This window comes from Hyperolius riggenbachi, chromosome 11 (assembly GCF_040937935.1).
Source record: "Hyperolius riggenbachi isolate aHypRig1 chromosome 11, aHypRig1.pri, whole genome shotgun sequence".
NCBI classification, from domain to species: domain Eukaryota; kingdom Metazoa; phylum Chordata; class Amphibia; order Anura; family Hyperoliidae; genus Hyperolius; species Hyperolius riggenbachi.
In genome coordinates, this window is record NC_090656.1 from 204,422,777 (window position 1) to 204,438,530 (window position 15,754).

General features: G+C 46.3%; 1 protein-coding gene and 1 long non-coding RNA gene across 18 annotated transcripts in view; one reads left to right on the forward strand and one right to left on the reverse strand.

The window, feature by feature from the left end:
* The window catches only part of LOC137538435 (uncharacterized), a 407,510-nt gene that overhangs the window by 265,613 nt on the left and 126,143 nt on the right, over positions 1-15,754 (forward strand). The gene's annotated exons all lie outside the window — the stretch shown is intronic.
* Positions 1-15,754, reverse strand: part of SOX6 (SRY-box transcription factor 6) — a 605,164-nt gene that overhangs the window by 121,451 nt on the left and 467,959 nt on the right. For all 17 annotated transcript variants that reach the window (XM_068260626.1, XM_068260625.1, XM_068260627.1 and 14 more), the window contains one exon: positions 12,270-12,390. In XM_068260626.1, the coding sequence (XP_068116727.1) occupies positions 12,270-12,390 (121 nt within the window). The remainder of the gene's footprint in view (positions 1-12,269; positions 12,391-15,754) is intronic.

A 15,754-nucleotide genomic window follows, 5' to 3' on the forward strand; every position in this document is an offset into this window, starting at 1 on the left:
CAAGCAAACAAAAATGTCTGCTATAAGGCTGTGAATTCTTGCTGCCCTTGCTTGGGTCATTCCAGGATAAAGCTATTGCTAATGATTAATGCTGATTGCTAAAATATTAATACGTTAGAGTTTATGTTGTTGCATCCCATGCAGAGACAATAGCAGTGAATATTAAATAAAGATCCCACTGAGTACCCACACAGGTACAGGCAAGTGCATGTCTAGATCTGTGTAGGTACTTAGTTGTAAAGCTGGTTTGTACTTAGCTATAAGAGTTATTCGCTTATTATTATTATTTTAAATATACTGTAAATCACTTGCAAAATATCCAGTGGGTGTCCACTTCCTGCACCTCAGACTGTCTGAGCTACAAGCTACAGTCTTCACAGAGAGATTCAGTCTGTGCCTTCTCCCCTTGCAGTCTGCATAATGTAACCCAACCAGCTGCAGCCGCCTTCCACACAGAGGCTGAAAACTGACTTGCCACACTCAGCACTCCTGGTCACATGATCCACCTTTAAATGGACCCTGAGTAGAGGTAAAAAAAGGAAATCTGGACTTACCCGGGGCTCCATAATCCTGGCGACTCTGCCTGACGTCGCGCATGCTCCACCCGTCCTGGCACCTGGCGTGTCATAGTAATGGTCCTGCGCATGGTCAGTTCAGTCTTTTGGGTACCGCGCATGCATAGGACCTACATCGAGGAGCGTGATGATGAGGCAGGTGCCTGGATGGCGCATGCACAACTTTGGCCGAAGTCACGCACCTACCACTCAACAGCAGGACCACAGAGGGGGCCCAGAGGACACAAAGGAACCTCGCGGGCTACAGGGGGCTGGAGGAGGCTCAAGATAAGTCCAGATTTCTTTTTTCACCTCTGTTCAGGGACTTTAGCTGTAAAAATCTCTTTCACATAAAAATTAAAAATTAACATCTGAGCACTCTGACAATTAAGCTTTGTTTGGGGACAGATGTTACATGAATCCAGGTTTGCAGAGACACCTAGGCTATCCAACTCAGGACAGCCTTAGTAACTCTAGGCCTGAGCCTCTCTGAACACTCCCGCCTTGCCACAACTTAGGAGAGTTCTTCTGTCGCTCCAGCACGTCAGCGTTCATTACTGAACAAGAATTGTGATGTTTTGCTGCTGTCACAGGCAGAGATTAATACTTATGTAACAGCGGTTATTGTTCCGGCAATTTCTGCCTCCTTCTGCGGCCTGACAATACGGTGTCATTGTAGCAGCGACATTCATTAGCCAGAAACATCTGCACAGACCCCAGACGCCATGTTCTGCCAATTTACATATCTGCTTATCTATCAACCCCCCATTCTGCATTGTGCCGCCATCCATCCGGGTTAAACGTCACCCAGTCTGTTTATCCCAATTACGCTCCGACTTTTCTACACGGGGTCTGTGCTATCCACATTACAGGTGACGGTGTCGTCCAATTAGAAGGGGGGGGGGGGCTTCCTGTCTTGTAGCAATTTACTGTAATGCCATTTCTCTAGTAAAATGGATCCGCTATTATTTGTCTCAACATAATGTAATATTTATAGAAGAATGTTTGATTACCGCTCATGAATAAAACACATTCTCCCATGCTGATATTTCGGCTTTATTTTCTCTCTTTACAGCCTTGATCACGCTAAACTAACAATATATTCCTGACTCCGACAATATTTCTCTCCTGTGTCTGGCGGTGCCTGATCCGTCCTCAGACGCGTGCGGATAATGGGGGGGGGGGGGGGGGGGTTACGCAGGTTTATGTTGTTACACATCACATATTGTGGTGAAAAACCTCAGTGAAAAACTCCTGAAGTGATTTTTTCTTTCTTCCTGAAGCCTCATTTTATGATTTTATGAAGGTTTTTTTAAACGAAATCTGAAGTAAAAATAAACTGATAATATAATGATTTGTATGTGTAGTACAGCTAAGAAATACAGCATTAGCAGCAGAGATACGGGTATCACATTGTTTTACAGTACAGGAAGAGATAAGACACTTCAGTTATCTATGCAAAAGAGCTTCTCTGAGCTCCACGACTCATTTAGTCACAGAGCAGTGCTGTTTTTTGAAGCACTTATCTGCACCTGTCTCTCACGGTTTCTTTTTTGTTTAAGGTTTTACTCTCAGGAAGTTCAAAGGGTCTTTAGCTCTGTTTGGTTTCATAGTTTAAAAAACAGAGCGCAGTTTGTAAACTGCAAATATTAGAGAATGATGCAATGTTATTAAAAAAAACCTATATAACTGAAAATAAAAATATGAGAATATTTTATTTGCTATTAACCCTCCTGGCGGTTTGCTAAAAAATCGCCAGGGGGCAGCAAATCTTTAAAAAAATTTTTTTTTTTATGTAGCGAGACAAAGTCTCGCTACATGATAGCCGCTGCTCAGCGGCATCCCCCCAGCCCCTCCGATCGCCTCCGGCGATCGGCGATCAGGAGATCCCGTTCAAAGAACGGGATCTTCTGGAGGGCTTCCCCCGTCACCATGGCGACGGGGCGGGATGACGTCACCGATGTCATTGACGTCGTGACGTCAAAGGGGATTCCTATCCACCCCATAGAGCTGCCTGGCACTGATTGGCCAGGCAGCGCATGGGGTCTGGGGGGGGGGGGGGGGCTGCGGCGCGACGGATCGGCGGGTAGCGGCGGCGATCGGGCACTGCACGCAGCTAGCAAAGTGCTAGCTGCGTGCAGCAAAAAAAAAATTATGCAAATCGGCCCAGCAGGGCCTGAGCGGTGCCTTCCGGCGGCATAGCCCGAGCTCAGCTCGGGCTTACCGCCAGGAAGGTTAATGTTCTATTAATTATCCGTACTACACATACAATTCATTATATCATAAGGTTTTTTTTTCGCTTCAGCGTCACTTTAAGAGGTAGAAAAGGCCAAATATTATGGGTCTATACCAGTGGTCCTCAAACTAAGGCCCGCGGGCTGAATGTAGCCCGCTGAGGCTTTTTTACTGGCTCCCCCACACAAAATGTATTACTTATAGATGCGGTCAGCTACATCTTTAAATAATGGTGGTCCGCCTATAGAGTAGCAGTGCTGGCCCCACCCATTCACATGGAAGCCAGAAAGCAGTAATTTCGCTGGTTTCCGATCAAATTCCCCATCAGATGACACTGCTGTCCAATTGGACAGCAGGTTATTACCTCGGTATGCTTCACTGTCTGGCCCGCTAAGACTTCCGCATAATTTTATGTATACTCCGGCCCCCCAGCAGTCTAAAGTATGTTGACCCGGCCCTCGATCTAAAACTTTGGGGACTCCTGGTCTATACCTCCCCATATACACAGGGCTATACAGTATATAATTAACTGCAAAACAAACAGCTGAGACTATAGTGAGGATTCCACGCTGATTATAATTTATACTCTGCTTATAATATACTGTAGCGATTTTCTGCAGATCCCATCCCAGGAGCGGTCAGTAAAGCTGGCCACACATTGTACAATTTTTGGGGGCCAATCAGACAAAACTTCCAGCCCAATCATAAACTGAGCTGGATTTAAACATTTGTGAGCAATATTACAATTGATATTAAGGGCTAAAATCGATCTAAAGACCAATCTGCAATGTTGGTCTTTAGTTGGTCATAAAATAATTGTTAAATCAATCATAATATCGAAAACAAAATCGTTGGACAGTCTGTCAGCTGCGCTCCTGCCCAGGCCGGGCGCTTGTTAGGGTTCTGTACCAATGCTAGAAAGGGCCCCCCATAGAGTCACAGCCAAACATCCGGATAAGTTAAAAAAAAATTCAGATCTACTTACCTGGGGTGGTGGCTACCCAGGCAACGTAAGCGCATGCGCAGTGGCTGCCAACTTGGTAAGTACTGCAGAACATGTATATCTGGTGGTAGATGGGTCGGAGCAATGTTCTGCAGATCTTTAGAGACATGATGTATATCTGAGAGTAGATGGGCTGGAGCATTGTTCTGCAGATCTCTACAGACATGATGTATATCTGAGAGTAGATGGGTTGGAGCATTGTTCTGCAGATCTCTACAGACATGATGTATATCTGGTGGTAGGTGGGTTGGAGCAATGTTCTGCAGATCTCTACAGACAGGATGTATATATCTGGTGGTAGGTGGGTTGGAGCAATGTTCTGCAGATCTCGAGACATGATGTATATCTGGTGGTAGGTGGGTTGGAGAGATGTTCTGCAGATCTTTAGAGACATGATGTATATCTGAGAGTAGATGGGCTGGAGCATTGTTCTGCAGATCTCTACAGACATGATGTATATCTGAGAGTAGATGGGTTGGAGCATTGTTCTGCAGATCTCTACAGACATGATGTATATCTGGTGGTAGGTGGGTTGGAGCAATGTTCTGCAGATCTCTACAGACAGGATGTATATATCTGGTGGTAGGTGGGTTGGAGCAATGTTCTGCAGATCTCGAGACATGATGTATATCTGGTGGTAGGTGGGTTGGAGAGATGTTCTGCAGATCTTTAGAGACATGATGTATATCTGAGAGTAGATGGGTTGAAGCAATGCTCTGCAGATCTCTACAAACAGGATGTATATCTGGTGGTAGGTGGGTCGAAGCAATGTTCTGCAGATCTCTAGAGACATGATGTATATCTGAGAGTAGATGGGTTGGAGCATTGTTCTGCAGATCTCTAGAGACATGATGTATATCTGGAGGTAGGTGGGTCGGAGCAATGTTCTGCATTTCTTTACAGACCAGATGTACTGTATATCTGGTGGTAGGTGGGTTGGAGAGATGTTCTGCAGATCTCTACAGACAGGATGTATATATCTGGTGGTAGATGGGTCGGAGCAATGTTCTGCAGATCTCTAGAGACATGATGTATATCTGAGAGTAGATTGGTTGGAGCAATGTTCTGCAGATCTCTAGAGACATGATGTATATATCTGGTAGTAGGTCGGTTGGAGAGATGTTATGCAGATCTCTAGAGACATGATGTATATATCTGGTAGTAGGTCGGTTGGAGAGATATTCTGCAGATCTCTAGAGACATGATGTATATATCTGGTAGTAGGTCGGTTGGAGAGATGTTATGCAGATCTCTAAAGACATGATGTATATATCTGGTAGTAGGTCGGTTGGAGAGATATTCTGCAGATCTCTAGAGACATGATGTATATATCTGGTAGTAGGAGGGTTGGAGCAATGTTATGCAGATCTCTAGAGACATGATGTATATATCTGGTGGTAGGTGGGTTGGAGAGATGTTATGCAGATCTCTAGAGACATGATGTATATATCTGGTAGTAGGTCGGTTGGAGAGATATTCTGCAGATCTCTAGAGACATGATGTATATATCTGGTAGTAGGTCGGTTGGAGCAATGTTATGCAGATCTCTAGAGACATGATGTATATCTGGTGGTAGATGGGTTGGAGCAATGTTATGCAGATCTCTAGAGACATGATGTATATATCTGGTGGTAGGTGGGTTGGAGAGATGTTCTGCAGATCTCTAGAGACATGATGTATATCTGGTGGTAGATGGGTTGGAGCAATGTTATGCAGATCTCTAGAGACATGATGTATATCTGGTGGTAGGTGGGTTGGAGAGATGTTCTGCAGATCTCTAGAGACATGATGTATATCTGGTGGTAGGTGGGTTGGAGAGATGTTCTGCAGATCTCTAGAGACATGATGTATATCTGGTGGTAGATGGGTTGGAGCAATGTTATGCAGATCTCTAGAGACATGATGTATATCTGGTGGTAGGTGGGTTGGAGAGATGTTCTGCAGATCTCTAGAGACATGATGTATATCTGGTGGTAGATGGGTTGGAGCAATGTTCTGCAGATCTCTAGAGACATGATGTATATCTGAGAGTAGATTGGTTGGAGCAATGTTATGCAGATCTCTAGAGACATGATGTATATCTGGTGGTAGGTGGGTTGGAGAGATGTTCTGCAGATCTCTAGAGACATGATGTATATCTGGTGGTAGGTGGGTCGGAGCAATGTTCTGCAGATCTCTAGAGACATGATGTATATCTGAGAGTAGATTGGTTGGAGCAATGTTATGCAGATCTCTAGAGACATGATGTATATCTGGTGGTAGGTGGGTTGGAGAGATGTTCTGCAGATCTCTAGAGACATGATGTATATCTGGTGGTAGGTGGGTTGGAGAGATGTTCTGCAGATCTCTAGAGACATGATGTATATCTGGTGGTAGATGGGTTGGAGCAATGTTATGCAGATCTCTAGAGACATGATGTATATCTGGTGGTAGGTGGGTTGGAGAGATGTTCTGCAGATCTCTAGAGACATGATGTATATCTGGTGGTAGATGGGTTGGAGCAATGTTCTGCAGATCTCTAGAGACATGATGTATATCTGAGAGTAGATTGGTTGGAGCAATGTTATGCAGATCTCTAGAGACATGATGTATATATCTGGTGGTAGGTGGGTTGGAGAGATGTTCTGCAGATCTCTAGAGACATGATGTATATCTGGTGGTAGATTGGTTGGAGCAATGTTCTGCAGATCTCTAGAGACATGATGTATATCTGGTGGTAGGTGGGTTGGAGCAATGTTATGCAGATCTCTAGAGACATGATGTATATATCTGGTGGTAGGTGGGTTGGAGGAATGTTCTGCATGTGTCTAGAGACATGATGTATATCTGGTGGTAGGTGGGTTGGAGGAATGTTCTGCAGATCTCTAGAGACATGATGTATATATCTGGTGGTAGGTGGGTTGGAGAGATGTTATGCAGGTCTCTAGAGACATGATGTATATATCTGGTGGTAGGTGGGTTGGAGAGATGTTCTGCAGGTCTCTAGAGACATGATGTATATCTGGTGGTAGGTGGGTTGGAGGAATGTTCTGCAGATCTCTAGAGACATGATGTATATATGGTGGTAGATGGGTTGGAGCAATGTTATGCAGATCTCTAGAGACATGATGTATATATCTGGTGGTAGGTGGGTTGGAGAGATATTCTGCAGATCTCTAGAGACATGATGTATATATCTGGTGGTAGGTGGGTTGGAGGAATGTTTTGCATGTGTCTAGCTACTGGCTCAGCTAGCACATTTGGTGGATCTGCGAGATGGGAGAGAGGTGCAGCCACACTTCACAGGTAACCTGTTACAAATCTGAATTGAAAATGAAGACAAAGCTGTGAGCTGTTAGCTGAGGATCGGAAGTAAAGTTTCCTGCTCTGAGTTCGTTAATTTAATTACGCTGCATTTTATTATGTCTTTCATCAGAGTGAGAATTTCTAAAGCAAATAAAGTGGAGAGTAGCTGGAAAGCAGAACAATCTAAGGAAAAAAGAGTCCGGGAATTGTAGGGAAGAGTTTCCAACGAGGCCGACCAGTGGCGTAATTCATAGGGCCCCCCAGCAAATCTCTGATAGGGCCCCCCAATGTTTACACCTCTTCCCTTACCTCTCCGTCAGGGCCTAGAGGGCCCATTTTACAAGTGTCATAAAACAAGTGTGGCCATCGTGGTCTTCACACCCATAACAAGTGTAGCCACAAAAACACCTGATCTGGAGTATGGCCCCCTGTATTGGAGGAAGGGAAGCCTAGTAAATGGGGCCCCCTACAGCTCTGGGGTCCCCTGCGGTTGCATGGGCTGCTCCCCTATAGTTGCGCCCCTGAGGCCGATGATGCCATTCAGATCAAAAGACCTCTTCTCATTTAATCCTCCAGAGAATTGCTTATTAGGATTTATTGTAGCTGGTAGACAAATCATCTCTGCAACAGAGTGGAATGAGAGAATTGCTGCAGCAGCAGATATGAGAGGTCTGAGCCCTTATCTGATGCTAGTTGGACTGTGCAGGACTCAGCTGAATAGATTTCCTTTTTTTCTGCATAGAAGCTTCTATATCAGCTGATATCGAAACATCACTTTTAAGCCTGGTACAGTACACAAATTTTTGATTGGCCAATTTCCCCACCTCCATGTAGTAGGAGGGTCAGATTTTGAATACTATAAACACATTATGTAGGTAAACTCTCATACTACATTGAGGTGGTGAAATTGGTTTAGTGAGTAGCCAATCAAAATTAAAAGTGTATAACAGGTTTTATTAAACTACATAGTTAGGAGCCTGTTACCTGCAGCACAGACTTCCAGAGCTGCAGGCAGCAACCTTCTTGATGACCTGAGTCTGTGCCGGCCAACTTGAAGCTGGGGAGCTTAAAGGAATACTTAAGTCAAAAAAAAAAAATGACATTTACTCACCTGGGGCATCCCTCAGCACCCCGAAGCTGGATGGTGCCCTCGCAGCCCCGCTCCGATCGTCCTGTCCCCGCCGGCGGCTACTTCCGGTTCGGCGACAGCCGCCGACAGGCTGGGAACGCGGCTGATTTTCCGCGTTCCCAGCCGCTGCTATCACTCTCTATGCTGCTATAGCGTCTATATATACGCAATAGCAGCATAGAGAGTGATAGCAGCGGCTGGGAACGCGGAAAATCAGCCGCGTTCCCAGCCTGTCGGCGGCTGTCGCCGAACCGGAAGTAGCCGCCGGCGGGGACAGGACGATCGGAGCGGGGCTGCGAGGGCACCATCCAGCTTCGGGGTGCTGAGGGATGCCCCAGGTGAGTAAATGTCATTTTTTTTTTTTGACTTAAGTATTCCTTTAACCTTCCTGGCGGTAACCCCGAACTTAGTTCGGGATAAGCTGCGCAGGAGGTTTTCTCAGGCCCTTCTGGGCCGATTTGCTTAATTTGTTTTAGCACTTTGCTAGCTGCGTCAGCACACCAATCGCCGCCGCCCCGCACTCGATCGCCGCTATCCGTCGCGCCGCGCGCCCCCCCCCCCCCAGATCCCGTGCGCTGCCTGGCCAATCAGTGCCAGGCAGCGCTGAGGGGTGGATCGGGACTCCCAATGACGACGTCATCCCGCCCCTTCGCCATGGCGACGGGGGAAGCCCTAAAGGAAATCCCGTTCTTTGAACTGGATTTCCTGATCGGAGATCGCCGAAGGCGATCGAAGCAAGCGGGGGGATGCCGCTGAGCAGCGGCTATCATGTAGCGAGCCCTGGGCTCGCTACATGATTTAAAAAAAAAAAAAAAAAACAACTGCTGCGCTGCCTCCTGGCGGAATTCATTAGACCGCCTGGAGGGTTAGGATGCTGAATCAAGCAGCAGCAGTCCTGCCCACTGAGCCTGTTTTTTAAACCCATGAGATGGGCTGCTTCCTATTATGTGTCCAAATAAAGAACTATAGCTGTTTTAATAAATGAAAACAGGATTTTTAGCTGTAGAGGCCTCACTGGACACCAGAGAAGGTAGCATTTGAGTACTGAGCTGTGGAATGATACACTAAAGCACGGTACACACATCCAACGAGTAACCAATTTTTCTACTGCAGTGTGAAGGGCAACAGATTGTGAATACTATGAACAGACTGTGCAGGTAAGCTCTTATGATACATGGAGGTGGTGAAATTGGCCAATCGTTGGCCATTCAAAACTGCATGTGTGTATCAGACTTTTTTTTTTTTCATGAGGTTTCACCCTAATCCCACCCTCCTCATCACCTTAAAGGGAAGGTTCAGGTAGTGGGTAAAAAAAATAAAAATCCATATCCACTTACCTGGGGCTTCCTCCAGCCCGTGGCAGGCAGTAGGTGCCCTCGCCGCCACTCCGGAGGCTCCCGGTCGTCTCCGGTGGCCGACCCGTCCTGGCCAGGCCCGGCTGCCAGGTCGGGCTCTTCTGCGCTCCAATCTGCGCCTCACGGGGGCGCGATGACATCATCGGACGTCCTCCGGGCTGTACTGCGCAGGCGCAGTAGTTCTGCGCCTGCGCAGTACAGCCCGGAGGACGTCCGATGATGTCAGCGCGCCTGCGTGGAACGCAGAAGAGCCCGTCGTTGGAGCGCAGAAGAGCCCGACCTGCAGCCGGCCTGGCCAGGTCGGGTCGGCCACCGGGAGCCTGCGGAGCGGCGGCGCGGGCACCTCCTGCCTGCCAAGGGCTGGAGGAAGCCCCAGGTAAGTGGATATGGATTTTTTTTTTACCCACTCCCTGAACCTTCCCTTTAAGCTTATGCATCCCCTCCCCCACCTCTAACCTGAACCCCTTCCTGATGCCTAACCCTACTACCCCTCCCCCCAGCCTGAACCCTTCCTGATGCCAAACCCTACTACCCTCTCCCCCCAGCCTGAACCCTTCCTGATGCCTAACACTACTACCCATCCCCCCTGCCTGAACCCTTCCTGATGCCAAACCCTACTCTCCAACATTAACCACTTCCTGCACCTAAACGACCAACATCAACCCATCTCTGTGGCCCTTAATATCTCCTTAAAGAGAACCTAAAGGGAGGCTTCCATATTTCTTTTTAAACAATACCAGCTGCCTGGCAGCCCCGTAGATCTCTTTGGCCTGAGTAGTGCATGAATCACACATCTGAAACAGGCATGCAGCTAATCCAGTCAGACTTCAGTCAGAGCTCCTGATCTGCATGTTTGTTCCAGGCCTATGGCTAAAAGTATTAAAGGCAGAGGATCAACAGGACAGCCAAGCAATGTGCATTGTTTAAAAGGGAAAAAAATATGTGTGCCTCCATATCCCTCTTGCTTTGAGTTCCCTTTAAAGCTAACCCCTTCCTGATGCCTTTTCCTAACCCCCAGCATTAACCCCTTCCTGGTGCCTAACTTCCCCCTCTAATGCTAACCACTGACATCTATTCTTCCCCTAATCTTAACCCCTTCCAGACACCAAATCTTCTTTAGTTATAGCTATCTCCTAACATGAACACCTTCTTGATGCCTGACCCTAACCCCATGTAAAGTTAATCCCTTTAATGTATAACCCTAACCAGGTAGTTCTGGTCCTAAGATCCACAGTGTGCTCTATTTATATGTTCTGTGCAGCATTTACAACCATTATTCTAAAGGTAGCCATACATCTAACGATGATGGGCAGATTCCACCAAGAGACAGATCTCTCTCCAATCCAATCCAATCTAATTAGAGAGAGATCTGTTGGCTGCCCATACACCGCAGGTGGATTCCCGATCAATTTCATGCTGAAATCGTTCGGGAATAAGCCTTGTGATGCCGCATCCGCCACCCCCCAAATGTAAATTGTGCACCCCCCGTGTGCTATACTTTAGCTGTCCTTGTTCGCTGCTGGCTCTTTCCACAATCCGAATACATGCGCCCTACGTGGCCCAAACGTGGGCTTGTGTGTGATGTGTGTGCGGATTGCGGAAGGAGCCCAGAGCTAGGGGTGGACACAGACATGTAAAGTATACACCCCCAAGCAGGCACTTTTTACATTGGGTGGGGGACAGCGCTGGGGGTGTCATTGGTAGTCCCGATATCGTTCGCCATTACTGCCGCACACCCAATTGACCACAATGGCCCGACATCTTGCAGCATGTCCGATCCATGGGGGTAACAATAGGGGATGCAGCCCCTGCCCTCTCAGGGGCCCGCTCAGGGCCGTTTTTGGGGGCTGGAGGGGTCACAGCATGAAGGGAGAGCTTGGTGGCACGTCGGTGGCTCACCTCGGGCTCTCCCCTCTGCACTCCCCTCCAGCATTGATTAGTGCGTATGCAGGCGGCGAGCAGCGGCAGATACATACCTTCCTTGCGTTCCAGCGCAGATGTTTTTCCCTCTAGTGTCTGACGCGACTTCCTGTTTATACAGGAAGTCGCGTCAGAAGCTAAAAGAGAGGAACATCCGTGGAACGCAGGAAGGTATGTATCTGCAGCTGCCCTCCGCCTGCATACGCACTATTCAATGCTGGAGGGGAGCGCAGAGGGGAGAGCCCGAGGTGAGGGAGGGGGGACCGTCCCCCCTCCCCACCGACGTGCCACCAAGCTCTCCCTTCATGCTGTGACCCCTCCAGCCCCCAAAAACGGCCCTGAGCAGGCCGGGGGGAGGGGGGCCGGGCGATTCCTAGTTACACCCCTGGTCCGATCAATACATGTTACCAATTATAATTATCAAATCAGATGGTCGACCGGCCGCCAAGTCGAAACTGCTGCTTGGGATGCCCTAATCACAGCCTTTATTAGAAGCTGCACAGGGGTCATAGAACTATACTTATACACGGACACTTAGCTGGTGCTGCTCAGGGTTCATTTATGCTGATCAGCATCAGAGGCCTCCAAAAGCCCTTTAAACTTGTAATCATTTTTTTCTTCTAAGATGTTATTTCAATTACCCTCCCTGCAGTGCTTCTACGCTCTCCAAAGTGTCATCGTGAATAAAGACAATGCTTCACACTCTGCCGAAGGGCAGGAATCCCACAGTGAGGAACCACTTTACACAAGTCACACGTTATAAAACAAGCTGCGAGTGTTACACCTACCTGGTTTGTAGGTCAGTCCTGGGGGGAAGAGGAACCCCTGCTGGGCTGCCGCGGCCGCCGCCAGTGTCCGCTGGTCGTGTGGAAAGATTGGGATCATGAGGGGAGGCATGTGACCCTGAACCTGTAGAACACAAGACTCTGATCAGACAATGCACAAATCTATCCTGGCAGACAGAATCCTAAAAGACATCTCTTCCCAGGGCCCTGCCAAGTCTCGGAGACCCTCTCTTATCCGGCAACCACAGAGTCCTAAAGCCATTTTTTTCCTGGGACCAGCCAAGTATCTGAGACCCTCTCCTATCCAGCAAATACAGAGTCCTAAAGGCATTTTTGCCCAGGACCCGCCAAGTTTCTGAGACCCTTCCTATCCGGCAAACACAGGGTCCCAAAAGAAATCCCCAACAAGGGACATTTCAAGTACTGTATCCGAGACCTTTTTCCACCTAGCAAACAAAGAGTCCTAGGAGACAATATTTATTTTCCAAATCCCAAAAACTCTTTTCTACCCACAGGACCTATATCCCTACTCCTATCCTACAACCACATAATCCCAAGAGACAATGGCCTTAATTCACTAAGCTTATCTTCTGTCTTTAATAACGATTCTGAGCTGTTTCTAGAGTTATCACTATGGTGATAAGGCATGTAGTATTCACTAAACTGTTTACCTCAAGAAAACCTAAACTTAACTCTTTAAGTTAAGGAGAGATCTCTAAAGTTAACGTTTCAATCATTAAAATAACTACAGAATTCTAAAGTTAAAGACAGGCTGTTAATTAACTGCTTGTGGAAATAACCACAGATGAGGTAACTTAAGGACGGAAGTGATAAGATAACTCTCTCACTGTGAAAATGTATCTCTACACCTTAATAAGGCAAGATCGATGTGTGGTGGTGAGTTTTCTCTTGCCTTATTATCACCAGCATGATCTTAGTGAATTGAGGCCATTATCTTCCAAATGCCCTGCAAAATATCCCAGACTATTCCCAATTTGGCAAGAAAGGAGTCCTAGAAAACAATTCATCCTAGAGCACTGCCAAGTTTCTGCGACCCTCTCCTACTTGGCTCAGAAGACAGCCCTTCCCAGGGCCCTGTAGTCCCGTAGACCCATTGCCACCGAGCAAACACAAAATCCTAAAAGGCATCTCTTCCAAGGGACTTGCAGAGTCTCTGATACCATCTTAGACCTGCCAAACAGAGTCCTAGGGGGAAAACAATCTTTTCCTGGTGAAAACTGCAGAGCCTTTCCTATCTGGTAAACACACAGTCTTAGCACACATATATTCCAGAGACTCAAGAAGATCCATCTTTTTCCAAGTCTCAGAGCCCTCTCCTACCTAGCCAAAACTGAGACGTGTCTTCCCGGTGATCTCCCACATTCCTTCTCCAAACTAACAGAAACAGTTCAAGAAGACATTTATTATTGTACAGCATAGCTGGAGACCACCTGCCCACCATCCATCTACAGATGAACTCTTCTTGAAGGCCATATCCATACCATTGATGGACTTAGAAATGGAGAAATGAGTTCTACTTGATGAACCACACCTTTCCTGATTCAGTCCCATCAATTAATCTGAGCTGTGCCAAAAATGTGTGAAGACCTCAGCCCTTGAGGACTGGAGTTTCCTGCAACATTCCTGCTCAACAGTGTCTCCTGATCAGAACAGAGACCACTGCTCAAGAACATCACAGATGCCATTCCCTTTCAAGAGGATCTGTCACTACAGTTATACTGAGAATCATTCAGGTATAAGTCAGCGCTACCGTGCCACATTCTTACACTTTTAAAGTCGCTAATAGCTTGATACAAGTTAAATTAAAAAAAAATCCTAATTATTATTTTTAGTTAAAAAGCCCATTTTATTAGAGGAGTCAGAGTACAATGATTTTTGTATCGACTCCACAGCCCTGCTTCAAACTATTATCTGAAAAGGGGAGCTAGGTAAAAAGTATTTTTAAGGTCACATCATGCATTGCCAGCTTCACAGATGCCATGCCAATATTTTGGTTAAAATATTACTTTTATCACATTCAATTTTAAATGGAACGTAAATTAGTTTTAGCTTCCTCAATTGTATTCAGCATTTCACTTTTTTTTCTTTAATTGGAAACATATGAAATATTACAAATAGATTTTCATTGGTTTGGTTCTCCACTTGATGATGCTATGAGAGCAGAAACGAGTGTCACATGACTGCTGCAGTAAACAAGCCTCTAACAGAGGAAAAGTTAAGTTTCCAGATTTTATGACTGATTAAAGCGGACCCAAACCAAACATTTTTTTAATTAAAAATATTTAGTTGCACCACTCTGACACATAGAAAGATAAATAAACACTCCTTCAAACCTATGATCATTTCAGTGCAGGCTTTTCACTCTTCTCTTTTCATAGCTAGGGTTATACTGGGGGCAGCCATTAGCAATTCCTCCATTGCCAGACACCATCTACTCCACCAGTTTGCCGGAAAAATCCCGGCAATTTGAAAGGAAGGGAGGGGTTCCTCCAATAAATGTAAAATATTTTATATTTGTCATCATGCGGCTGAAAAAAGGCTGCTATTTAGCATTATAATTTAGAAAATAGATTTTATTTCTGAAATCTTGTATTTTTAATTTGGGTCCACTTTAACAGGTCCTACTGTTCACTATAGAGCTGTCTTTATTTTTGCTACACTGCTGAAAAATAAGGTCCTTACTTATAATTACAAAGCTTGTCAGCCACACCAGCAGGTGGCGCCCTAATCTAATCTCTAATATATTTCTGTCATTGCTGGGGTGAAGGGGGTGTCACCTGGCTCTCTATAATGTTGGGTCATCTGGCTAGCTATACTGGTGGTAGTCATCTGGATACGGTGTATAGTGTTCAGGTTAAATTGCTGTGTTGACACTTTGTGATAAATAAGTGGGATTTGGGCACTCGATCTTTAAAAGGCTCCCCATCATTGCACTATGGGATGGAGGTGTTTCAGGCATTGTGGGAGTGTTTGGGGAATTGTGGGATGGAGAAAGAGGTCTTTTGAGCAATGGAGACTGGGCAGTAAAACCTAAGTGTACTCTGTCCAGTGTTCTGTCTCAGATGTGTAAATCTGATGTCCAATACGACAACAGACTTCAGGCATCCGCCACCGGACTTTTTGACACACCTCACGCTATTTACCTCTCCTTTTTTATTCAATACCATAACGAATTCTAAAAGGCACCACATAATAACAAACATTTTACAACTGGCGGCACCAAGGCGGAATATTAAATACTCCACGATAACGCGAACGGCGCGAGATTTACAGTAAAACTGCGACATCATTGCATGAAATAAAACTAATTTCCCCCTCCATTAGCGGCTCCCGCCTCTCCCTGACACTTTATGACTTGATGCGCCTCCATATTCGCCAGAGATGACTGAAGGGCGTGCGTCAAGAATACCAATCCCCGCCAAAGAATAAAACCCAGAAACACAGACAAACACATCCTGTCAGAAGCC